At 38.7% G+C, this 25,918-nt stretch overlaps 1 protein-coding gene across 2 annotated transcripts in view; it reads left to right on the forward strand.

Moving 5' to 3' along the window:
* The first annotated feature begins 16,885 nt into the window (after positions 1 to 16,885).
* tox2 (TOX high mobility group box family member 2) overlaps positions 16,886 to 25,918 on the forward strand; it is a 151,555-nt gene continuing 142,522 nt past the window's right edge. The window contains exon 1 of one of the 2 annotated variants that reach the window (XM_084737688.1): positions 16,886 to 17,448. In XM_084737688.1, coding sequence (XP_084593814.1) covers positions 17,356 to 17,448 — 93 coding nt within the window. In that variant the 5' untranslated portion in view covers positions 16,886 to 17,355. The remainder of the gene's footprint in view (positions 17,449 to 25,918) is intronic. The other variant, XM_084737697.1, reaches the window with a different exon arrangement.

Consider the following 25,918-nt stretch of genomic DNA (forward strand, 5'->3'; position numbering starts at 1 on the left):
TCTAGTGTCAGTTTTGCACGTGCACGGCTCCGTGGGTCAAGTTAGTGATGATAAATCTGAAATGTCCGGGTAGACTTTCAAAATAGAAGCCAAAAGCTATTAGACAACAAAACTGCTTGGATAGTGTTAGGAAAAGATCATGGTTTGTGTTAAAGTCAGTACATTAGTTAAGTGAGTAACAGTCATGTATGTTACGCAAAATGCTTCATGTTATAACAACATAAATAGTATATTGCTAGAATAAGAAAATATCTTGTTATATTATGAAGATATCTTATTATAACAATAAACCTTTTTCATGTTATAACATGATACTGATCCGTTATTCCTTTTCTGGCATACCAGCAATGCACCTCTATACCCCCCCCAAAACAGCCAAAAAAAGCAACTTTAAAATTCAGTTTAATTCTATTAGAATTCAGTTACATAAGTCTAAGTAATATAAACAATAAAAGCTCTCATGCTGCGATGGCGGTAGATGATATTTTGACAATCACAAATTGCTGTGCTGACAAAACATCAGCATGAATGCTTATTTTTTTCTTGTTAACCAGAACCTTTGTTTTATTCTTTAACTGTATGTTTAAATATTTTAATTTTCCTGAAATACAAATAGTGTAATAAACCTTTTTCACAGCAGCCTTTACGACATATAGTAGTGTAACCACAGGTGTTTCCAGTGATACTAGTTCGCCCTGTTCCATTCAGGTCAGACACAGTCAGGGTGTTGGTATTGTGCATGTTGACTGACTGGAAAGGCTCTGTCACACTAACTGGAATGGGACCTCAGTTAGAATCAAAGGTAACACCTTACTATTTCATATCAATATGGCTGCTGTGAAAAAGGTCTATTGAGGCAGAAAATTTTGTAATTTATCACTGTAGTTACAATGTTTTTTAGTCGTGTCTCTCAGTTTGTTGGGTGGTTCAGTGTGGTGAACTCTGCAGTATAGCTGCAATGTTAATGTGCCATACAGGAAGTTGATGTTAACAGAAGTAACACTTGTTGCACTAATAGTAGTTCTTCTGCTAGGCCATTATATACTGTAAATAAATCATTTTGTGGCATTTAATTGGATCTTTCTTCACACTGTATGTCTCATTTTTTCTCCTCATATTTCAGCCTCCCGCCCCTGCCCTTCTAGCTGTCACAGCAGTCGGGGACGTTTTAAAATCTTTTTGTATGAGCCTTGTTTGGCTCGCTGCCTGCCCCACAGGTCGGCTAGCCACCGGGAAAACTCCAGGCTCTCCAGATGGCCAGTCCGCTTATGAAAGCAAGTTGCCCAGCCCTTTTGAACATCAGTGCATACTACATTTCTAATGATACTTCACAGCTTTAATATTCTGTAATTTTGGCAAATCAGATCTATGCCGTGCAGTGAACTGAGCAGCTATTTTCAATAATCATAGGGTTTTGTATGTTTAGTGTTGGATTAGCTGATCATAAAATAAACACCAGTCAGTTTATCTGTGGTCATGAGTGTACTTCCTCTCACAACTATACATCAACAATTTTCTCAAAAAACACCATAAAATCCCACATTCAACAAAATCGAAACTGTGGCCGAGAGGTACTGTAAGTCAGGAAGTTACTGAGTTCTTTGCTTCCTGTAGGCTGCCATTTGTTGTGGTGGAAACTATGACACAATCATGTACAATTTCAGGAGCTGGATCCTCTGCAGTCAGCATTTCTAGCCCTAACATGCTATAAAGAGCAGCACGGCCCGCCCTGTTTCAAACAAACAAAAAAATGTGAACAAAAAAAGCATCTTTCACTTTTGACTCAAATTTGGAAGACACAATTAGTAAATCATTTCCAGCTCTCACTATCCCATAATAATCCTTTGTGGACCAGTCAGTTGTTTAATAGCTTGTTGAGATGACCCGTGTCGTATGGTGCATTTATGAGGTATTTTGGCCAGATGCATATCATACATCACATGAACGGGGCCAATGAAAATGCCCCAGCAGGATGTAAATAATGGAAACCAGACATAAACACCATTGTTCTTACATAGCATGTTTATACATATGTATATATATTTTAAAATGTTGCAACTGTCCCAGGGGTTTGGGGTCAGTTGCAATGTCCGTCTGTTTCTATTCAAACAAATATTGTGAGCGATATGAGATATTTAATCATCCTTAAATGGTATTGGTAATTAGTGGATAGATTAGTTTAGTGAAAAAGAGAAGTTTTGGTTGAGAACTGCAAAAAAGAGAGAAATGCAAACAGTGTTGCAGCCCTCAGAAGTCTCCCCTGCATACGTATGCAACAACTGAAAGCCATTTCTTAGTGATAAACTTGGAAATACTGGACCTGAATGCATGATCAGTTTTAACTGCTGTGATGCTCAACATCTTATTTGGGGAGGAGACGCAGAATGAGCCTGATCTTGACGCGGATTCACTCGACTCTTTTTGAGCTGCGTCAGCTATAGATGTTTAGTGTTATGTGTTGGTACTGTGTGGTCGTTATCAGGGGTCAAAGTAACTAATTAAAAACACTCAGATTACTGTAAGTTTTTTGGGGTACTTGTACTTTTATGAGTAGATTTTCAAGTCTGTACTTTTATTTGTTCTTAAGTATCCATTTCACCATGTAATCCACTTAGTTACTTTCAAAATCATAGTTGAGTACTGAGCACAATTATGAATTAATATTTTTGTAGCCAGTCAAGGGAACTAATCACAAACCAGCCAATGAAAACAAAGACGTACAACTGAACAACAAAACAAAATGGTGTGGCAGCAAATATTTGGATTAAGGATGTTAATGGTTAATCATTAATCGATTAATTGCCATTAAGAATTTACCCAATTAGAAATGTATTCATTGACGTTTAATCAACAGCCATGGAAGTAACTGCACCTCATTTGATATTGTTTTGTCTAGTGGAGCCATTTGTTGAATCAGGAAACCTAAACTTTGACTTAAAATGAGAAGAAAATTAAGAAAATAAAATGTGTCATGTGTCTTATATTATTATTAATGATAAATCAGTTGTTAACATTTTCAACTACTGGTTCAGGAAAACGCACAAAATTTACAACTCTAGTTTGGAGAGGTAACTATGACATCAACAGTGAAAAGTAACTAATACTCTGAGTAGTTTTTGAGACAAATACTTTGTACTTTTACTGAAGTGAATGTCTAACACCAGCACTTTCACTTGTAATGGAGTAATATTTTAGCATGTAACAGTACTTGTACTTGAGTACAGATTTTTAAGCACTCTTTCCACCACCGGTCATTACTCATGTCAGACTTCCTTGTGGCCATACAACTCAATTAAAACACTCACAATAGCTGCACAACCGCAGAGAGGAAATGAATGCTTGCATATAAGTCACACTATGGATGTTTCTTACCAATGTCACTAAGAGGCCTATATTAAAAGGATTGTCAATAGAGATTACCATTGTCATTTATAGGTTTGTCAATAAGACATTAGTATGAAATGACTGATGAAAGCCATCTGGCATATTATATGTCAGAATGTGCTGCAAGTATACACTGTAAAAAGCCTGACTTGCCATTTATCAAAACAGTTTCTCTCTTTCCAAACATGTAAATGTTTTAATTAACTTAATGGATTATGATCAGATTCATGTTATGGGATATGGGTTAGAAAGCAACGTTTCTTTAGATGAAATAACTAAGATTAAACTTAATTTAAAAGCAATCTAATCAAAAAATAATACCCCAAGCTCGTAGATAATCTTTTTTTTTCTCCAAAAACAAAATTACAAATCTCCCCTCTGTGTGTTATGAATGCTGAATATGAGACTATAGCCAAAGTGGTTGATTTTCACTTAAATAGTATTAACGTTAAAGTCAAATAGTAAGAAAGCTACAAATTACTTATTATGCTGTAATCTAGTCTAGAAGAACAAAGGCTAAATGCATAGGAGGTAATAATTTTTGTTTTGTTGGTGAATGCTTTCAGAGTGATTGGCAGCTAAATAGTTGTCTCCAATTTCTAAAGACATTTGAATAATAAAACAGAGCCTTAATTACAGTGAATAGAAGTCATTTGCATTGCTTTTATTTAGGAGTTTCATGTTTTTTTTTCAGCGAACAAATAAACACAAATTATATTAAATGGCAGTATTTTTTGACTCAGGAAGTGGAACAGATGTTAACACCAGCTTAAAACGCTGCAGGATTAATAAGGTTTATATAAAAATGTCCAACATACTGCAGAGCTGCGCGTCTCAAATTCAACAGCGGCAATGTGAGATTGAACCATGTATCTTTTTCTCCCTCTCGCCTCGACGCTCCTCACATTCAAATGACCTCTGAAGGCAGCATGGGGATCTGCCTGATAGATATTACAGTATTTTGTCTGTGTCTGCTATGTGCTAGACTTCAGTGGCACCCTCCCCCACCAGGCGAGCTGACCTTTCATATTTAGTATACCATGTTGGCTAAAGGTCACCACTGTTTTGGCTTCTCTCCACTGGTTCTGTTGTATGATGGGAAATGCCCACAGAGTCTTCGATGTATAAATATTTCCATGTTGCTGTCAAAAGCATGCAAAGGGCAAGTAATCACGCTGCATTTTTCACTAAGTGATTTCTGAAATTTCTAATCACACCGGGCTGATCAACTTACACCTGAGTATGCAGAGCTACACTCTTACAAATTAAAGTGCTAACTAGAACCATAGAGGGTTCTTCAGCTTCTCCTCATGGGAAAATCCCCTTTGTTCCCTGGTAGAACCTTTTATAAAAGTAGCCTTTCACAAGATTCAACTTAAAGTCAGTTCCAACACATTTGTGAAAGGTTCCACCCAAAACCTTTTATAAAGATTCCACTTGGATGACTTCCAAAGGGTTCTACTTGGAATACAGCATAAAGGGTTACACCTAGAACCATGAGATTTTCTTATATAGGTGGTTGTACCAAGAACACTTTGTTTTTTGAAATGGATATTTGGCAAATACAAGGATTTCACTCTTTGAAGTAACAGTGTTAGCTAGAACCACGCACTGTGGCGTGTCCCCATGGGAGAACCCCTTCAGTTCATGGTAGAATCTTTATTTTTATAAAGGCTCCACTTAGAACACTTTAAGAGGGTTATACCTAGAACCATCTGTGAAAGGTTCCACCCAGAGCCCCTTCTGAAAGGTTCTACAGAGAATCCTTATATAATGGTTCCACTCAGAGCCCTCTCTGGAGGTTCCATCCAGAAGGTCTACTGGAATCCATCAAGAACAATTTTATAATCCAACGGTTTCATCTAGAACCCACTCAGGGGTTCTGCTGAGAACACTTTGTCATTTAAAGTTGAAATTTAGGAAATACAAGGTTTTCACTGTTTGCAATAGCACTGTCAACTAGAACCTTTTAGAATTCTTTTGCTTGTCCCCACTTGAGAACCGAAGGTTTAATCCAGAACCACAATTCTACATTTTATAAGCGTTTCACCTGTGACTCTCTTATCTTCCAAGGGTTCTATGAAGAACCATATCATATCATACAGATGAATCCCATAAATTATATTTCGTTTTTACAATCTGTCAGAGTTACCAGTGTTTAAACTGAGAAATCATCTTTGAACGCCCAACAACAGTACTTGGAGAACTCACTCTTCCAAAGTCTTCTTGAGAAGCAAATGGTTCTGGATAGAACCTGAGCCCAGAACCTTTTTGAAATCCTCGTTTCTAAGAGTGTGCAGTGCTGTGAGTTTCTCCTCTCATTAATTCCCATCACTTCTGTTCAGTCATGATCGGCTCTCTGTTCCTGTGACCTGATGTCTCGGGCATGCAAAGCTTGGAATTAGCGTAAGACCGCATGTATCATGTGACATGAATTGAAAAATAAAACACTTTGTTATCGGGGGAAAGCATCACCTGTTCAAAGCACTAAATTATCAAGATATAAATATATATTTTCCCTTTCAACCACAGATTTAATATCACTGGCATGTTTTTTTTTCCTCGGATGGAAAGGCAATGGATTTTCTTACATTAGATTTCCCAATCACATAAAGTGCCTGCTGCTGGCTCCCTGTGACAGGTGCAGAAACCTAAACAGCCTCTTTGAAAACCGAATACCTCATTGCTAAAACCATGTACATTATTTCATTACTGGGAGATCTTATAATAGTGGGCAGGACACGTCTTCATTCCTCTCTCTTCAGTATATTCTTGAAATGATTTCGACCTTCAACATATTTCACTCATCTACTGGAATTTTAGACTTTTGTTTCATCACTCTGTCTTTCATTCTGTCATCATCTCTTCTCTGTAGTGGTTCTGTTTTAAGACTTGGGAATGTGAAAGGCTCCGGTTAAGCTTCAAATGCCCCCCCCTCCTCTTCCCAATGAGATGGAAACATTAATCAATTAGGTTGGCCCTTAAAGGATCTGAAGGAGATGAAGCTCCCCTCTCTCTGAAAATGAAATGCCACAGACTTTTAAATCCAGTCAAAGGGCATTTTTCCCAATCTTGCTCTCTTCTTTTTTTCTCCCCCCCTCCCTTTCATTCCCCACTCCCTGTTTCATTCATCTTCCCTCCCATCCCCCCCTCATTTCTCATGTGCAACATAAGTAGAAGGTCGGGGGAATGAGAGGATGATGAAGAGGAGGGTTTATTCAGGAGTGGAATGGGAGGATGAGGGGATGATGGGGCTGCAAAAACATGAGTTAAAATAATGCTTCTAGGGGCACATCTAAAGGCTGAAAATACACATTTTCTAATTATTTTGCATCAAACATACATGCAAATATCAAAAATTGTACAAATAATTGAATTTATTTGGATTATTTGTGTTTCTGGTACAGACAACCCACCACTTGTCCATCTAATTGAGATGGAAACAGCATAACAAATAATATGTAATTCAATAAAATGTCATACATCTGTATATGAATAGTAAATATTGTCTGTGGATGGTTTGCATCTGGTGGAAATGCAACAGCAGCTAATTACTAGTATGGACATGGGTCATGCAGAGGGTGGAGCGGACTCCGTGAATGGCAGTTGTTTCAATGGCTGATTGTCCAAAGGAACAAGAGACAACATAGTCTCATTATTGAAGGTCAGTGGCTAGAAAAGGTTAGCAAAGGTTCACCATTGAACAGCCCTTTGTGGTGCGCCTGCCACGGCCTCACACAGAATTTATTCACACAAGCTTTGATACAGAACTCAACTGTGCTTTGGTAAAGAGAAGTGCAAATTCTGCAAAGCATTCTTTGGCTATCTAATTGTTGTTATTCTGGAACTGTCATACATTTTAGTTTATTTGCACATTTTAATTCAGTTGATGCCGTGCCAGGAAATGTGTCAGAGTCTTGCATTTTGTCATTTGAAATGTCTGCAGGGGCCATGTAATACTTTTTGGGTTTGTCCCTTTCCTTAAAACGTGTGTCTATTTGTTCGTGTGACAGATCTGCAAAGTTACAAAGACCAAAGTTCATATCACAGGGAGTTAAAGAAAACATTCCTGCTGAACGGCTTGAAATGCGTCATTTATAATCCAGTCTTTGTTCTGTCACTTGGTGACATCACTATGTAACATATTTGCATAATGTACAGCTAGTTTGGAACAGAATATGTAATGAGCCTGAGGCCTTAAAGAGACAGTTCCTCCTAAAATAAAAAATTCATATATTTTTTCTGGCCTGTCATACTATTTATCAGTCTATAATGTTTTAGTGTGAGTTACCTGCTTTTGAAGATATTTGCTGTAGAGATGTCTGCCTTCTTTCCAAAACAGTGGAACTTAATGGCACAAGTCCTGTGGTTCTCAAAACGTGAAGAAGAGGAACTACTTTCTAGTTCCTACATGAAACTGCTCTGTGGATTATCTTGACTAACCACATCATGATTTCTGTAAAGAGACACTGGTTTTGAATCTTTCAAATGATTTTTTGGTGCTTTGAGCACCACAGGCCAAGTACCATTTATTTCCATTATACTAGAGAAAAGGCAATCAAAAACAATCTAGATGGATAAACAGGAGAAAATGCTGGGTGGTGTTTTTGATTTTGGGGTTAAACTGTCGCTTTAAGAAGACAGACGTTAAAATAAAGTGTGGCCAATAGGGTATGAGTAAAATCAGGTATTTTCTGATCATGAAAACGTGTAAACATATTCTGGAAGAACCCCAAAATAAAAGAATGAGCTTGGAAACTAACATAACATGGCAACTTTAAAGCTGCTACAAGTGATTCTAAAGAAAGATAGCTGACTGTTGAGTCTCATTCCCAGGCAGTCAAATACCGATGCTTTGGTTTCGTGGTGTGACCCAAGTCACCAACCCAAGGCATCGGTCTTTGATGACCTGAGAATGAGACTCAACAATCAGCAGCAGCAACAAGCAACTTTAAGTTACTTACGGGTTACAGGTCAGCTCGTCCTCATTGTCAAGTTATCAAACACTGACGTTTTGTCATGTCCCTTTAGCGGCTCTATGAGATTAACCAGGCTTTCACGTTACCTCAGTGCAAACCCCATCCCACCCAAAACACGGTCTTTCCCTAAACCCAACAAAGTAGTTTTGTTGCCTACACCTACCCAAACTGCGACCATTTCACAAAATCAATCACGTGTTAAAAAGACTATGAAAATGAAGTGCTGTGCTGTATAAAACACAGAGGGTCTTGTCTAAACAGCATTGGTCTTTGACGAGCTGGGATGAGATGTGTCGGGCTTTTTTATATACAGCACATCTTTACTCGCCATGTGCAGCAGTTCTCTCTGAAAGAACATTCAGACATATGATCTCATAGGGAAGCAAATAAAATTTACTGGAGGTCAGTAACATTCAGCATTAAAATATCTCGAGACAAGAAAGGACCCTTTTGTGAGGTTTTGGTAAGTGTGTCAGTTTTAGACAAGAAGCTACTTGCTGTGTCTAGAAAGTCTCGATGTTGTGTCTGAAGCCATTATATGCCTTGTTAACCCAGAATTGTCTTCCACCAAACCCTGTCATGTCATCATTTCCACTGTTTGTCTCCACAACACTTTACTAGAGTCCCATTTAAATTCATTTTCTTGTCCTCTGTTTATGATCACAGCAGTTTTGAACCAAATAAGAGAAATCATTTGACGCGCATGGTTGAGGAGTAGCAGCCAAACGGACAAACTGAGCTGAATAGTTTTTCATTCACCACATTCAGGTAGCTGGAGATGAGTGGAAATGTGAAAGTGAAAAATTAAACACCTGAGTACCAGTCTGATTGAGCTTAAATTGACATAAAGTGAAATCCGTTGTATGAGGACCAAAGGCAAAGGCAAAGTCATTTATAAAGGCAGGTACAAAGCTTTTTTTTTACAAGCTGTTGCTCTATCACAAAGTGATTCACAGAACACAAATCAAAGCAAAGGTGAGTCTTTTCAGCATAATCAGTTCCCATTGGTTTTATTTTTTCCATAAATGTGCTGCTTCTTTGTAATATAGCAAAAACTGTGTGTTTTTCTGTGTAAATTAAGGTCATTAATGAGTCATCTCTCTGCTTAATGGACCTATTGAACTATTTCCTGTTTACCATTGCATCGCTGTTTGCTTTTGTCAGGACAACCTTATATGGAATTGCTACCAGTGGACCGAGGCATCATTTACATTAGTGCTAAATTAAATCAGAGAGAAATTTAGGCACCTAAAATTTGGGTTTAAAAGAAGAGGACTTTGTGTAACATCCACATGAAAAAATAACTGCTCTGATTAGACTAGAGGAAAGGAAGCACTTGACCTCTAAAACTTCTAGCAGTAATTTCTGAACCTGAAAGCTTTGACCTGTTTTACAAAAGAATAAGCATTAATATTTTACACAAAATGACCAACAATGAGAGTCCTGCAGTGTCTGACGAAGCTGCACCTTGACAGCTTCACTTCCCATAACTACTGAAGAGCTAGGAGGGTCTTATTATAGTGACATTAAATAACACTTGCATAACTCTGCTTATTTGTTACAGATGAGAGAGTAGGCTAATGTGTATTCTCTCGTGTGGAGGAGGAGGAGGAGGAGGAGGAGGCCACTTAAGAAACACACTGAATTAGTGCACAGTGGGACCTCTGAAACATACAGTGTATGGAGGTTATTTGATGAAGGACGCCTCTCTTTTAACCACTTCCCTTGCTTATATTAATAATTTTGAGTGATTTTACATGAATGCAACGATTTCTTTTAATCAAACTCCCATTCAATACCATTCACTTCACCTGAGGCATCTAACTCGTGACCTTAGATTTACAATAATTTACAAGGCAGTTATTAACATTTTGTGTAGGTATATTTTTATGCATTGGTGGCCCACTCATGTGAAAAAAATGTTCTTTTTGTCTCAAACTTGGATCTACAGGGTTCCAAAAGAAGGATCAACCAAGCTCTACCTCTTTAACCTAATGCTTCACGGTTCTGTGACAGACTTGTGTGTTAAAACGAAGTATGACTGAACTGTTTATTTTGTTTTCCTGAAAGTCTTTGCTTCCCATCATACAAGCAGAACCTCATTGATTGTCATGTATCAGTTAACTTTGACTGAAATATCTCGACAAACGACAGGATAGGTGGCAATGAAATTGACATTCACGGCCACCAGAGGATAAATCCCACTGACTTTGGAGATCCTCTGATGTTTTCTATAGCGCCACCATGTGGCTGGCATGTGGTTTTGAGAAAAATGTCTCAACAACTTTTGGATGAATAGCTATGAAATTTGGCACACACATTCATGTTGATGAATTTTAAAAGCTTTGATGAGCCTCTGACCTTTCATCAAGCACCATCATCAGGTCAATGTTTGCAATTGTCCCTTCTTGCAAAACTGACAGCACATGGGAGAAGTTAGCCCTCAGGCCTTACTGACAGAAAGACCTTTCTGGCAGAAATCTTGCGAAAGGGAAAATCCAGCACATTTCTTACAGATGTCCGGAGTTGATGGTAAATGAAGTCAATTGAAGCAATACATTTCTCAGTGTGTGCCGACTCAGAAAGCTGAGTTCTACTGCTGCAAAATCTGTTGTTCTTCTTGCACCAGTGATGTCACAGTGATGTCATTGGAGTTAAGAAAGAACTACAGGCTATTTCAGCTAATTTCCACCTCTTGGAAGCCATGGGGGACACTAGATGAGTATTTTTACCATGTCACACTATGTTTTGGACATTGAAGTGATAGCTGTAGGTTAGGGTGGTTATACACAGCAACATGGGCATGAGCTCTGAAGCTTGCACGCAATGCATTCTGGCACATGTAGGCACAGCTGCACGGCTCTGTGAGCAGGAGAACTCAGCTTAGCAGCACTGAAAAAGTTATTGGTCCACCTGACTGAATTTACCATCAACACTGACTGGACATCCCCATATAAACCACTGAATTTTCCCTTTAAACCAAATCCTTATTTTTTCCCCCTAAATCTAACCAAGAGGGACTTTCTGGCAGAGAGCCTTGAAGGTTAACTTCTCCATACAGCACATTACCACCAGCGTCAGCTGTTTGTCTTTTTTCAAACATAATACCTGTCAAACATCAGCATAGTTACAACATCACTGTGACCATTTGTTAGCATACTGATGTTAGCGCTTAGCTCAAAGCACCACTGTGCCTCAGTACACCTCTCAGCAGCTAGAATGGCTCATAGCTGTAGACTCTTGCTCATCATTATCAGAAGCTTCCACAATTCACTTGTTTTAATAATAACAGGTTAAAAATGTGCTAGGATGTTGATATTACAATCATTTATAGCACTTCCAGGACGCCTGTTATGTCAACCAATAATAGAAAACTTCACCTCATCATCTGAAAATCTCTGAAGGCTGACAGTCACAGCACCATGCATACCGTCATGCTATTTCAAAGCTTTAAACATATATTTATATAAAATACATATGATACACCAAGTTACATTTATTTTAATGTTGTATATTGAAGAAAGTTACACATACTGTTTAAACCTACATTTGCTAATAAAGACTTTTACATTTGTAGAAGTGGTGCTGTCTTATTTTCCTAAGGGAATCTTGTAATTTATATATATAAATTGAACATTTTCTATAAAAACTGAGACAAGGGAAAAATAACAAATATCTCAGTGTAATAAAATCACTTGTAAATGAAGCAAAAGGCAAAGGCAGAAAATGAGCAAAAATCCCAGTCACTCTGTGTCTTACAATAAAAAGAAGAATTATTTCTTTGGTGTTGTTTATCGCTCATTGGTGGTAATCAGTGCACATTTCCATGTGGAAGAAGAATTAACAGTTCACTTAAAGGAAAGAAGAGAACTCTGAAGGGGCAGAGTAGAAGGGAAGGAAATGTTTTCTGTCTTTGTCTTGTGCCAATCTTTGTAAATGTTTTGTTTTAAAGTGAAATTGTACACCAATTTCACTAAAACTGACATTTTTCTCTCCAAAGCCAATTGTTCCTGTAAGAGCTCGAAGCATTACTCAACATTACTGAGTTCCTCTGCTTAAGAAACTAGCATTTTCGAGGGCTTAGAGTCACCACTTCTACAAGTCTACTAAAGGAAAATTGGTTATCAATTTTCGAAAAGTAAGATCACTTAAGCTCAGAAGAAGTTATAAAACCAGTAGTGCTGACATCATCTAAGTACCGGCAGGGTCGTAACCCTTAATGGAAAATATTGTTTTATATTTTCCTCTCATTTCCTGGTGCGAGCAGGAGCTCTTACCAAGGCAATAAAAAGTGTTTGTTCTGCTAATTGCTCTGAGTGGATGAATGTATTTCAAGATGGTCTGCTTGACGGTGTGATTTGCATCCTACGTCGGAAAGAAGTTCTTGTTGAATGTTAGACCTCTATAAAGTCTGCGTGGCATTGACTTTTTCCTGTCATATCCGCTTTATTTACATGTCTACCAGTCACTACGTTGTTGTCCCCTCCACCCAGCGACTAATTCCACCCCACGTCTCTTTTTTTCCATTTATCAGATTTCTTAAACTCCCCATTATAATTAACCATCTTTCCTTCTCAGTAGTACTTGGTGTTTCGCAGCCCTACAACATAAAAGTCGACATACATTCCTTTCCCATGAAGCCATGACTCATGCCAGATATGTGTAGGGGAGACTTGGGGCACTTGTAACAGCAGGCAATAGTAAACCACTCAGTTCCCCCTATCAGAAACAAGCTATAGTAATGACACTTACAATGCACATGCTAAGTAAGAAGCAGGATCATTTCACCTCTGCAAAAGATTTTTTGGGGGTGTATAATATTTTTCTTCTACTGTCTAAAGTTCAGATGGTTGCAAATTTAAATGTACATTGATTTTTATCTTTTGGTTGTTAGTTGATAATTAATATGAACTGCTAGCTGCTGCTAGCTTGTATATGAGATTGTATCATGTTTGCATGATCATAGGCAGTTGAGACACTGCATTACAATACTCAATAAAAATATCTACAATCTAGTTACCACAAGAATAGTTGCCTACTTTTCTGCAACAATAGAAAGAGACTTTTGCTTTGAATGTATATGATGCCTGACATCTAAAAGAATTTAAACCGTACACATTATTGGATACTACAGTAGTGATTACTTTGAGGTGTTCTTTTATTTGGGATACAGTGGATTGGCTTACTCTTTGCTGCACTTAATCTAATCCCTGTGCTTTCTTTTCGGGTGTTAATGAGTGTATTTCTGTTGTCTATCACAGTAAGTAACATATTTAAGACCCTTTCACAGGATTCTCATTTTAAAATGTGTCAGCTGGAGATAAACTACTTTATTTTTCTTGAGCGTTTCAAAAATTACTCCACTTTCAATGTTAAATCTTCTGTTATCACTGTAAAATGCATATTTGCAGTGTGAGAATGAAAAGCTCACACTAAGGGGTCAACTGTAACACTCTGACTACTTGCACTGAATTTAATTTTATAGTATTTTCCTTATTAGTGAAAAATGTCTATTGTATTATTGATTAGTGTATGTATATATTTGTTGTATCAAAAGATGATAGTGTATTTCAGGTTGTCTGTGAAGAAAAATGTAAAAAATGTTACAATTGCCCCTGGTCTCCCCTGTGCGTCTGCTGTAGCAGTGACTAAGAGCCTGAGTGAAGATGTGACAGTCAAGTGAGAGACAGGCAGAGAAGAATCAGACAGACAGCGACGACACAGAGCTACAGAACAAGGAGAAATCGGCGTCTTTGTGACAGTTAACCTCACGAGCTTGGAGTCAGGACAGCCTGAGCTGGCAGCTGATGGCAGACCGCCACAGCAAGCCCACGGTGCAACCCATCTGTGCCTGGTATTAAAGCAGGCTCACACCCCAGGGCCAGAGCCACCATGCCGCGTAATAGCTCCACGGACATAGGCACAGTCCTGAGGGGGCCAACAAGTCACCCACTGGGATGACAATAGCAGCTTGGTTAACACAAACACTCACACACACACACTTGTGCAAAAAGTCCAACACATGCAACAAAAACACAAAAAAGGAAAGAAATACACACGCCAGCCGGAGCACGTAACTTACATGTTGCTCTGCCTTGCAAAAACACATTAATAGCACTTTCCTACACGTACGAGTGGGCACATAACACCACTCCACCCTATTCTTAAAACCAGTGTGATACACATTTGGCTGTGAGCGGTGTTTTCTTCCCTCTCTGAACCTATTTGAAGCTCTGGTTGGACATTGTTCAGTGTTTACATCCTGTTGTGTCGACCGCTGTGTGAGTATGTTTTGCGTTTGTCCAGGTGTGTGTAAATGTGATCGTGCGTGTGTTTGTGTGTGCATAAGGGTCAAAACTGGAGCACAGTAGCAATGTAGATTATCTCAACTACCGTGAGAAGTCTATCTATTCTCAGTGTGTATTCAACTGCCTACCGGCTATCAGACAGGCATCAAGATGAAATAAAGTGAAAAAAAAATAAAAATTTCCAAAATAGCTGTAGGCAGTGGTGTAGTGGAGTCGAGCAGGTCAAATAGAGTTGAACAAAATTGATGTTTTAGCATGAACTTTATGGCCTATATTACACATCATAACAAGTTGTATCAGAGAGATGCAAATCTTTTAAGTGTAGCATCGTAAAAGGGATAGAAAACACTAATTCATGCATTCATGAAAATAGAATTCCTATTTTTCCTTTTGCTATTAACCCATAATGTGTTGATCACCTTTAGAAAGTCTTTTTACTGGCATTCCTGTGAAACACTATATGAAAAATATACAAACTGCACATGTAATTGATCTTTTGTCTGGTCTCTGCTGTATTTTTCTTTACTGACTCTCAGTTGTGTCTCTCCTAATATTCAGCATGTAGCTGCAGTGTTAATAGACATCCACGACGGTCCAGTCAGTGACATTATAAAGAAACAAAAGGCAAATGTGACAGCGAGGACTGAGGAAGTTTATTGGCATTTGGAGTTCGATTTTCTCGTCTGGACTGTATAGTAAAACTCCAATCATAGAAAGATAATGGGGCTGTTAGCAGATTCATTTTTCTTAAATAGCCTCAGAGTTACAAAACTGTTCTTTACATCAGCATGACATGATATATTATTTATATGATTTTTCCAGTGCTGGAGACATATGATGTTTATTTACATTGAGTGAAATATTCAAAGCTTTTTACATCTTATTACACAAGACGGAAATGTTACAGATTCTTGGGCATAAACTGGAAGACATTTCCATAAACTTCAGCCTGGCATATTTGTTATCTTTTGATTCTTCAGCTGCATGATTTATTTCAGCATATTTTTGCATTAGAAGAATGTAAAGAAAATACATTTTCTCAAGTACGGTGGTACAATCTTGACGTATTTTTACTTGAGTATTTCCATTTTAGGTCAATTTATACTTCAACTCCACAACAATTCAAAGTGATTTTTTTTTTTTATGTTTTACTCCACTTCATTTCTTTGCAAACAAAGATTTTACATTTAACAACATGTGTTCTGCTGATAAAATGTGATGCAGTGTTATAGATTGAAACAGTGGTTCTCAAATACAGGTCAGGAGACCCCCAGGGGTCTGCGGCTCTCTGCCAGGGGGCCTGTGAATTTTTTTTTGAGATCTTCCTCTCGCCAGTCAAGCACATGTCACCCATTAATGGTGGAAACCGGCTCTGTCTACATGGGTATTCTTTGTTGACATGATGCAAATATTTTTAACACGTCTAGCATCTTTCTAATTCATTTCTCATGGGTTGTTCTATCACATAACTAAGAAGTGTGGGAAACTAGACTACATAATTTTTTTCTAAGGTACTTAAGGGGGTCTCTGGTATCTTGTAAGGGGTCCTTGGCTGAGAAAATATTGAGAACCCTACCAGGGCTGCGTAACAGAGCTGTGTTTTTAGCAAAGCAAATACATTAAATGTAGTGTTAAAGAGTGAGGACGGGCTTTAATCCTATATTTCTAGGTAGCTTTTAATAAGGTTTTACACAATTTATCTTCAAGTTGCAATTAGGGCAAAGTGCAGTACACTTTGCTTAATAATAGAAAGTATTATACAGATACCTTTCATGCATAATTATGCATGTGATGTCCTGGGAACGGAAAAAGCACTCATTGGTGTAATGGCCCATTCAACTGCAGTTTTTATATCAGTTTAGTGTCAGTGCAGGACTAGAGCCAAAAAGAGGTTAGGAGCTGGTTGTGATCTTGATGACACTGCCAGAGTTAAATTAGAGAAAACAAGTGTGACACCAACAAATTGCAAACAGATCTTTAAATCAGACTGATTAGACTCTAACCACAGTTAAAATAACTTGAGGTAAGCTTGTAACGCAGAGCCTGTCTCTGTCCCGCCAACTGAGAGGGAACTTGACCGCAGTTTGGGAGAGCTCACTCACTCTCCACTGCACCCCCCATCCCATCCTGTCAGCCTGCCTGTTCCTCCTCTGGCCGGTAGAGGTCGCAGCCTGGCAGCCGCTCACTGTGTGGAAGTAACGCATGGATGTATCCGAGCGCTCCCACATGACAAAGCTACAGCGCGTCTGGAAACCAGGAGCGGAGCACGGAGCGTTTTTTGGAGAAGCCGTCGACAAGATCAATTCTGCACCCTTTACCTGCTGCACGGCTCGCTGACACAACTTCGCTGACCGCTTCACTTTTTATTCCCTGTGTACACTGAGACGGACAACTGTCCCTTTTCCTCTTTCTCCCTGTGTCCAAGTGAACTTTATAGGGATGTTATATCAGAGCATCACCGTGCCGAGAGCCGAGATAGTGCTGAAGTGAAGTGTTGGACGGAGTGAAGAGTGAGCGACTCTTCTTCTTCTGCTACTTTTTGTTCGCTTAAGAGAAAAAGAGAGGGAGTGTGTGTGTGTGTGTGCGTGTGTGTGTGTGTGTGTGTGTGCAGGAGAGAGAGAGAGAGAGGTCGCAGCGGTTTTTTGGAGCTACGCTTTCATGCCGTCAGTCTTGCGGACTCTGAGATGGACGTCAGATTTTATCCAGCTCCCCCTTCAAGCGTGGGTTCATGTACGTTACCGACTGACTCCGGTCTGGACTATTACCACTCCAACAAGGTAAAGATTATCTACACTTTGCTTCCAGGTTATAGTGGTGCAGCCTGCGGCGTCATGGTGCACGAACACACTGGTTATGGTGGCCCATATGTAGCATAGGCTGTATGTGATCAGACGACTATTAGTGACAAGTGCTGCACTTTAAGTTCCCTCTGGATAAATTAGATTGGATTGAGCTGCGTTCTCAATGAACTTTGTTCTCTTTATCATATGCAGAATTTTTAAAACTCAGAAAATCACACATGGCACCTGTTCTCAGCCTGTGCACGCCGGTTTCCTTGATAATTAGAATTTGATAATGTGTTCATCTGGATAAAAAGTGTGTACTGTAGCTGTCCTGCGAGCTGAGTTGGAGTGCACGACTCTCTGTACAGCACTTGGAGTACTGGGCGAATACTTTGTCTGAACAAACTGGGCACAAAAAGAATATGTGCCTTTTTTTTCTATCCTTAAAACTGAATGAATGTAGACCTCTGTACAGTTCTCTATATAGAGCAATTTATACCTTGCAGAGCAAACTGCGAAAACACACTATCTTATCTGCTCCGCACAGGTTCCCACATGGGTCAATGCACAATTAGTCCAATAATCAACTATCAAGATTGCGTCTAAATGTGAGGTTATGGGTCTGGAGTATTTGTGATGCTCTTAGGTGTACATTCTGCAGCTCGCAACTGAGCAATCTGCATATTAATTTGCATTTAATTTTTTTTTTTTGCTTCCATTGCTCGATAAAAGTGTTTGCATGCAGAATATACTGTAGCATATTTTCACATGCTCGGTTATCAACACCTCTTTGCACATACATTTAATCTCACCAGCGCGCACATAATAAGTTCTTATGAATTAATTATTCACCAGCGGCCTATGAAAAAAACAAACATTGTTTGTCGCTTAAAATTCTAAAGTATGAAATATGTAAATTTGTTAATAAGCCTTTGTGTTCATATCAATGCGCAAGAGGTTGTGCGTTTTTACGCAGGAAATCGTATCCAATATGAGTAGAATCTTTTTTATACATTTGCACTAATTGGAAGTAGGAATAAGTGCCATAAAATAATTAAAACTGCGAAGCTTCTAGTTTAAGGGAGAGTACCACAAATCATCATATTATTCAACTAAATATTGTCAAGTTTCCTGAATTATTTAGTTACTGATATTTTAGTTGAATGTCATGTCTACTGTAAAGAGACCAGTCTTTCACTGCTCTACTCTTTCCATGTGCTGTGCACCGGAGCTGACTCTTTGCTTAACTGATAAAGCTTTTGCATTTAGACAAACGATAAACCTGCCAAATAGTGCAAGATTACAAGTTTTTTTTTTCATGTGGTCAGTGGTCAAGGTAAAAACTTGTGTAAACATTTGGCAGCGAGCTAGAAGGAGGCATTTATACCTGGCTGCAGCCATTCAGATACAGTAGGTTTGCTTGCCTTTGCACCTGGAGTGAAGCCAGCAGCAGGCAGGCAGTTAACATTCGCTGATGACAAAGTGAAACATTATAGCACAGTACAATATTTGAATTGTTAATCTCCCCTGTTCATACACACAGTCACCTGTATGTATACATGAACACCACACTCAGACACACACACTCATTCACTTGGAGAGAGGTTTGAATTACAATACATGAGTCCTTTACCTCAACTGCAGTTATTCCTTAACCCCTAACCTCCTGTAACATCAACTTCAACCATTTAACTCTAACATAAACTGATTCTAAGTCTAAATTTAACCTTAAATTATACCTTACACAAGCCTGTTAACTGGTAACTCCCATACAAGGGTTTTTGTTATCTTTCTGTCCTCGTGATAATGTTACATGTGTATGGCCAGGTCTGTCTCACACATATAATAGTTACACGCACAGTAGCTGCGGATGTATATTTTTAATCACAATGAGACCTGGCTCTCTGACTGAGACCATGTCCCAGGTCTTGTAGTGTTAACACAGTGAACTGTACTAGTTGTCATGATTCAGCGAGCGTAGAGGTTGTTGGCCCGGTAGGAAGCAGGTTTGGGTTTCAAGGGCAGAATCGTATAACATTGTCATTACTAAAGTAACAGCTGTGACTAAGATGTAAAGTGACATATTATCTGTGCTGTGCCACTGCTGCTGCCACACACATAACTGTTGAATAATGATACAGGAGCTTTATACGACGTTCTGGCAGTGGTGCATCTTGATGGCAGCTTCATTTCAGGAGCAGGATGGAGTTGACCTGCTGGAGTAGTGCCACAGTGGTCTAATGCTACATTACCCGAAGGTGTTAACTGGGAAGCTTTCAAAGACGATAAAAAATAAAGTTATTTTTTAATTTCACAGTCATTATGCAGTGAGTTATAGCTGTTGCATGCAGGGTTTGAATGCTTTTTGTTGGAATATTTCGCAGGAAATTGAGAAGATGATTGTAGGTGACTTTTGCATTAAAGGGATATTTTGGATCATTTGAAGTGGGGTTATATAAGGTACTTATCGATAGTCAGAGGTCAGCAGCAAATGTATTTTAGCCACCTTAAAAAAAGATGTAATTTTAGGTGTATGCTATATTTAGTATATTTTCACAGGTGGTATAAAGGCGGTTTCCCATCAGAAAAGGCTGGCTGACGGGAAACTGTCTTTATACAAGCAAAATATCACTGCCTCCAAACCAACCAAACTCCATGTGTGAAATCAGTAATTTAACCTCACAGAACATGGGCGTTGCTGGTTTACTGCTGCCTCGCTCTGTTTGTTTTTACTGGTTTATTGTGTGACTTCAGTGTTGTAGAAGGTTAGTTTGGATTCCCTGAAGTCACACAATAACACAAACAAACTAACAGATCAAGGCAGTGGTAGACCAGCAACTGTAATGTAAAATGACTGATTTTGCCAATGGAGTCTGGTTGTTGCCGGGTGAGCGATATTTGACTTATATAACAGTGATAAAAATATTTGAAATATAAAGTACGCTTATTAACGGATATTAATTTTGTGTGTGTAAAATACGGTTTGCTGCCGACCCTGTCCACATCAAGACATTTCTTAGTTTCTGCTGCTTCTTCAAACTAGTCATCTACTGTAGACAACAGACTGATTATCAATAAGTACCTCACACCTCCCCACCTCAAATAGTCTGAATATCCCTTTAAATAAAAGTAACTATGACTTGAGTTTTTGGCACAAACTACAGTGATAAATAATTTTTATTCTAAGAAATGTTAACATACAGGGTATGAACAGGCTCAAAAGTCCCAAACCCTTCCAGTCAGTGCCTCCTGGAAGGTGTTGAGTCACCATCATTTACGCTTACAACAGGCTGAATATATATACATATATATAGCTTGTGAGAAACTCACTAGTGGGTTTATGCATTACTGTGTAGTATTAACAACCAATGAGGAAGTGAGCATAATACAAAGTGGGACAGTCCATATTAAAAAACCCATCACTTCCTCTTCTGGTGGTGTAAACGCACACATCTTTTTCTCAGGGTGACTATTAGGCTTTATGAGAATTACTTTTTTTTGTGCATATGTATGCCTATACTTGGACCTGTGGTTGTTCTGTTTTCTACCTGAAGGGGTTAATAATTGAGGAACGTAAAGAATGTGTAAGCTGAAACTGGTTCAAGCTGATTGGCCACATTCAGACTGATGATTGATTGATGCATGCCAGGAATATGGATCATGCTGACAGGATAAGTCAATACCACAAATCTATGAATGTACTTGACCTTTGGATTTAGGCAACGGTTTCCCTGCAATTTGACATTAAAACAACTGGAAATCCACAATAGCCTCATATCTATGTAATTTAAAGTCTCATGTATCTATTAGTAAGCAACTAAAAGAAATCAATAGGGGCGTCATTATTCTCCAAATCCATGATTTAATTTGACTTTTGATTTTAGGGACATTATTTGATTATATTTTGGTTTAACTTTATTTTTTAGCACTGACAGCTATGTCATTGTTAGACTATTGAGTCTGGATTTGCAAAGACCAACAGATCATTGGTTTTATGCCCTGAGAACTGTTATTTACATTTTGAGTGAGATGTAACGGGCGTTAAATGATGAAAAAAAAAAAAATACTGTGATGTACTACTGAAATTAAAGCTTATTTCGATTGAGTTTTGATTTAATATTGATATTAAGTTTTGTACACGTTCCCGATTATGTTATTTCACACACTGGTTTCAGTGAAAGCAGTCATAAAAATCCACTTAAATGGGTGAAAAACTTCTCTGCTTACTGAAATGGAGCCGTTATATCACTCACTCTGGACTACCGCTGCCTCGATCCACAATAAATAATGTAAGTGTGGATCCGCACTAACATGTAAAAACACCAAAGTCACACAATGAAACAAACAAACTAACTGATCAAGGTGGCGATAGTCTAGCAACTCTTGTGTACCGAAAGGTAAAATTGCTGTTTTGTGGTAGAAATTTAGTGGATTAGAAACGAGTGCAGACGGTCGTTTCAGAGTCTGGATTTGCTTGAGGGCTCTGCCTGTTGAAAGGAAGTTTTTCCTCTCCACAGTCAGCATAGTGCTTGCTCTTGGTGGGAACTATCGGGTTTATAAAGGTTCCAGTCCAAACCTGTTAACTGTTATGATTTGGTGCAATACAAATAAAATCTGATTGAATTCAGTTTCTGATTGGAAAAGGCTGTGATGGCAAAGTAAAGTGGTGAAAATACTCTAAATATAGCGCATACTTAATTTGATTATGATTTTTTAGGTGGGTCTTTTTTTAAAAGTGGCTAAAATACATTTTGCTGCTCACAGCAGTTCATTGCTTAGCCTCTGTGCTGTTATTCCTGAGGGAGATGTCAGTCAAAATGTGATCTGCCACACTTAAACTGTTTTGAGAAATGGTGTAAGTAGAAAAATGTTTGTAATAGTATTTCTAACAGTCATGAACATTATTTTCACTCAGATGTTTGTGGATGCTTAATGAAACACTCAGCTTTGATACCATATATATGTTTTTACTATTCCAAGCCAAATTTCCAGAGGCTTTAAAGTATGTTACAATCAGACTTAAATATTCTTTATAATTTGATTTCTTTTTTCAAACCCAAATTCATCAAAACACAAAAATGATAAGGAGATTATGTAAGACAAAAACGCCATTGTGCCTGTCTAGATTTCATTGTAAATTCCCTCATAAAACAACAACCTGTGCATCCACATCTCAGAACAACGCAAAGAGCAGCACATGAGAGAGGCATCGATTTGTATTTTCGCTATGAACCCCACGGCTCTGTTGCTCTTCTCAACTCGGTCCAACTTGCATTGTCCTGCACTTGCACAATCACCGTGAGTCATCTTTACTTTTCGCCCAAGATTTCTCCTAATCTTTTTGAAGCCTCTCTGTATCTTTCCCTCGCTGAGTGGGAGGCTTGTTTGTTCAGTGTACACTCAGCTGTGTATACCAGCGCTGAAGGCCACTTCTTCGCAAATGCCTGTTTTAGCGGGAGACTATTTGTCAAATGCATTATGACTTGTGCATACCCCCAGGCAGAATCACTCCGGTGAAATGAAGTTGGATAGATTACTGTAGCTGTTCCACTTTCTCCTCATCCCTCTTCCCTCTAACAGCACGGTGCCCAAGAGAGAGGCGCTCGTGTAATTATACTGTAGTTATACTGTAGCTTTATAATCCAATGGTTTGCAGATGTTATTCTTTACATAGTTGCAGTCTGTTCCAAGTTACTGTACGTTATTTATATATGCTGAACCCATATTCACCGCAGTGCAGAGCAAACACTTTATTGATACACACTTTGTGCACTACAAGTACTTACAGAAGCGATTTCTCAAGCAAATCATTTGAGTATTGGGTGCATGCGTGTGTGCAGTGCATACTTAATCGCTAATATACCTTGAGGCGAGATGTATGGAACATGTTTAACAAGATAACCCTCATTTATTTACACGTTAATCCAGGTTTTCCCACATGTTCTTCTTTGTAATGCCTTGTTGTACATCTTTGAATCAAGCAGCTGACATTTGTCCACGCAAAGAGCAACGAGGCCAGCTCTTTGCAGAGCACGTACCACCCCTTTTCAAGTTGTCCGTTCCTTTCCACCACTATCCAAATCACTGTATTAGTCATGGGATACTTCAAAGTATGGACAGGCAAAAATATTTTCCATGTTGAATTCTCAGAATGTGTGTGTTTTTTTTCCCCTCTCTCTTCAAAACATGACCGTAATAGAAACAGAGAAAGAAAAGAGTTATTCCAGCAGTACCTCATTCTGTACACAGAGAGAAGTTAATTACATGGAGGCAAGCATTCTTGGGTCGACAGCGTGGACTTGGGGTTTTTCATTGTGCCCATTCATAACATTCTGCTGACTGGCCAGTCCGAGTTGCAATATCCCGACCGTTCTCACTGGGAAAATGTTAACCCATGCATGGCTCTAATGCACACCAGAGGGGAAAAACGCGGTCTGGAGCTGGGAATACTCAAAGAGGCAAGTTTATTGTTCTAATGCAGCTCTAGGCAGATAACTCAGACCGAATCATACAGTAGATAACATAAAATTGAGTCATGGAATGAACATTATTTTTTGTATTTCAAATATCTACCCTCAAACACACTACTCTGTGAAGTTATTTTTTTGGTCTAACCACTTCCCGGCACTATTCATAATCAAGTCTTTCTGTCTCCCCACCTCTCCCCCTCTCTCTGTGTCTAACTTCTTCTCTCATTTACCTTCCCAGCAGCAATGTCAAAAGGTTATGGAGGGAAGCCGGATCGCCTGGGGCTGATTGTGTCTTTGAGTTAATGATAAGTAGCTACAGTGTTATTCTCTGGAGCAGTGGGGCTTAGATTGTGTTCTGTGCACAGACCATTACAGTAGGAGAAAACTGCATTTATGAAGACTTTGCTTTTTTGATCACTTGTTTAAAACACAAGAAAGGAAAATGCTGAACTGCGTTCAGTCCATTTTAGACGAGAACTAGATGGATAAAGTGATTTGCATATAGGGTTGAGTTATATGCAGGTCCAAACGTTATCTGGAGACTTCATGACACTTTTCAGCTGTGATGCAGAATGAAAATTTTTGTTAGTTTGCTGATTATAATAATTTAAGATAACAGATTGTTTTTGAGAAAAAAAGAGCATTAAATCAACCTAAAATCACCTCATGCAGCACTGAAAGACATAGTGGATTTTAGTAGCACCTTTACATTTGACATTTTATTTCATCGCTAACAGTTAAAAAGAAATTGTGAACATTTGTTGAATGTCAACCAGCATATAATGTAGGACACACGACGACTAAAATGCATTGTTCAATGTGGAGCTGAGAGAGCAGAAATTAATTCAGGAAACCATTAACCATTAATCATTCATCTCCCAACAATTATCACTTTAACATATATACAAACAAACACATGTATAAGAAGTCACTGGTAAGGTGCTTGATATCATTTTGAGTTACACAAGCAGCATCTGTCTTCATTCAAAATCTGCAAAAATTCCGCAGACATGTTATTGGAATTCTGCGGGTGCAGATTCCCTGTGGGCCTGGTAATATGATAAAAGTTTCCTACTCACCACCATTAGCTCAGCAACCAGTGATTACTGATATATTTGCGTGGATGTTTCCCCCCCCATTGAGCTGGGAGTTGTGAGTGAGCCGCAAGTTTTCTATGTCAGGTTGCTATGACCAATAAACAAACTCACAAAATGTCAAGACTTACACAAATTTTCCTTATTAAGCAGAAAAATACAGCAGTACATCTTCTGAATTCATGTTCACACTCAAACTAGTACAAGCTGTAATTGCCTTGTCAACTCATCCCAAAACAAACTCTATTCAACCGAGGCAGACAGAAGAAACATGAAACTCACCAAAACCATCTTGGTTAGTCTTTCCACTGCTTCAACAATCACCAGCTCTGGTTTGGTCAAAGTAAATCCATAGTTCACAGTGTTAGATGTCAAAATATTCTGGCTCTACAGGCTGTTTTCCTTCTCTGATTCTGATTCTGCTTATGAATTTCAGTTCCTAACGATTCCTGATTCCGATCCTTCGAGTGTCCTGCATTCTTCACAGCAGGGTTGTGTGACATGCAAATTGCCATGGATAAAATGTTACCAGCGGAAACACTGAGCTAAGCTAATGTTAGCTAGATAACAGTAACGAGTCTCTTTTCTATTTTAATGAAGATTTCGGGGTTTACTTAGGGTACTTTGCTGGAATGATAGAGAGTGTTCCATCATTGTAAAGCATTTTGTAGCGTAGCATTTGCTTAATTGAGGTGATTGTTACGAGATTCACACAATTTGTGCTATATACGTCCTAATCATGTAACTTAGCAAGGGGTGAGAATAATGTTAGACTCAAGATTTTCACAAGGCAGATACATTAGGAGATGGGATGATGCATGCGTTAAACCCATATGTCTATAGGTGCAGACAGATAGCCAGGTTGATATATGGCAGGTGTTAGCGCAAGTACCCGACCCT

The sequence above is a fragment of the Lutjanus erythropterus genome, chromosome 2 (genome assembly GCF_056507025.1).
Source record: "Lutjanus erythropterus isolate fLutEry1 chromosome 2, fLutEry1.hap2, whole genome shotgun sequence".
In the NCBI taxonomy this organism is placed as follows: domain Eukaryota; kingdom Metazoa; phylum Chordata; class Actinopteri; order Lutjaniformes; family Lutjanidae; genus Lutjanus; species Lutjanus erythropterus.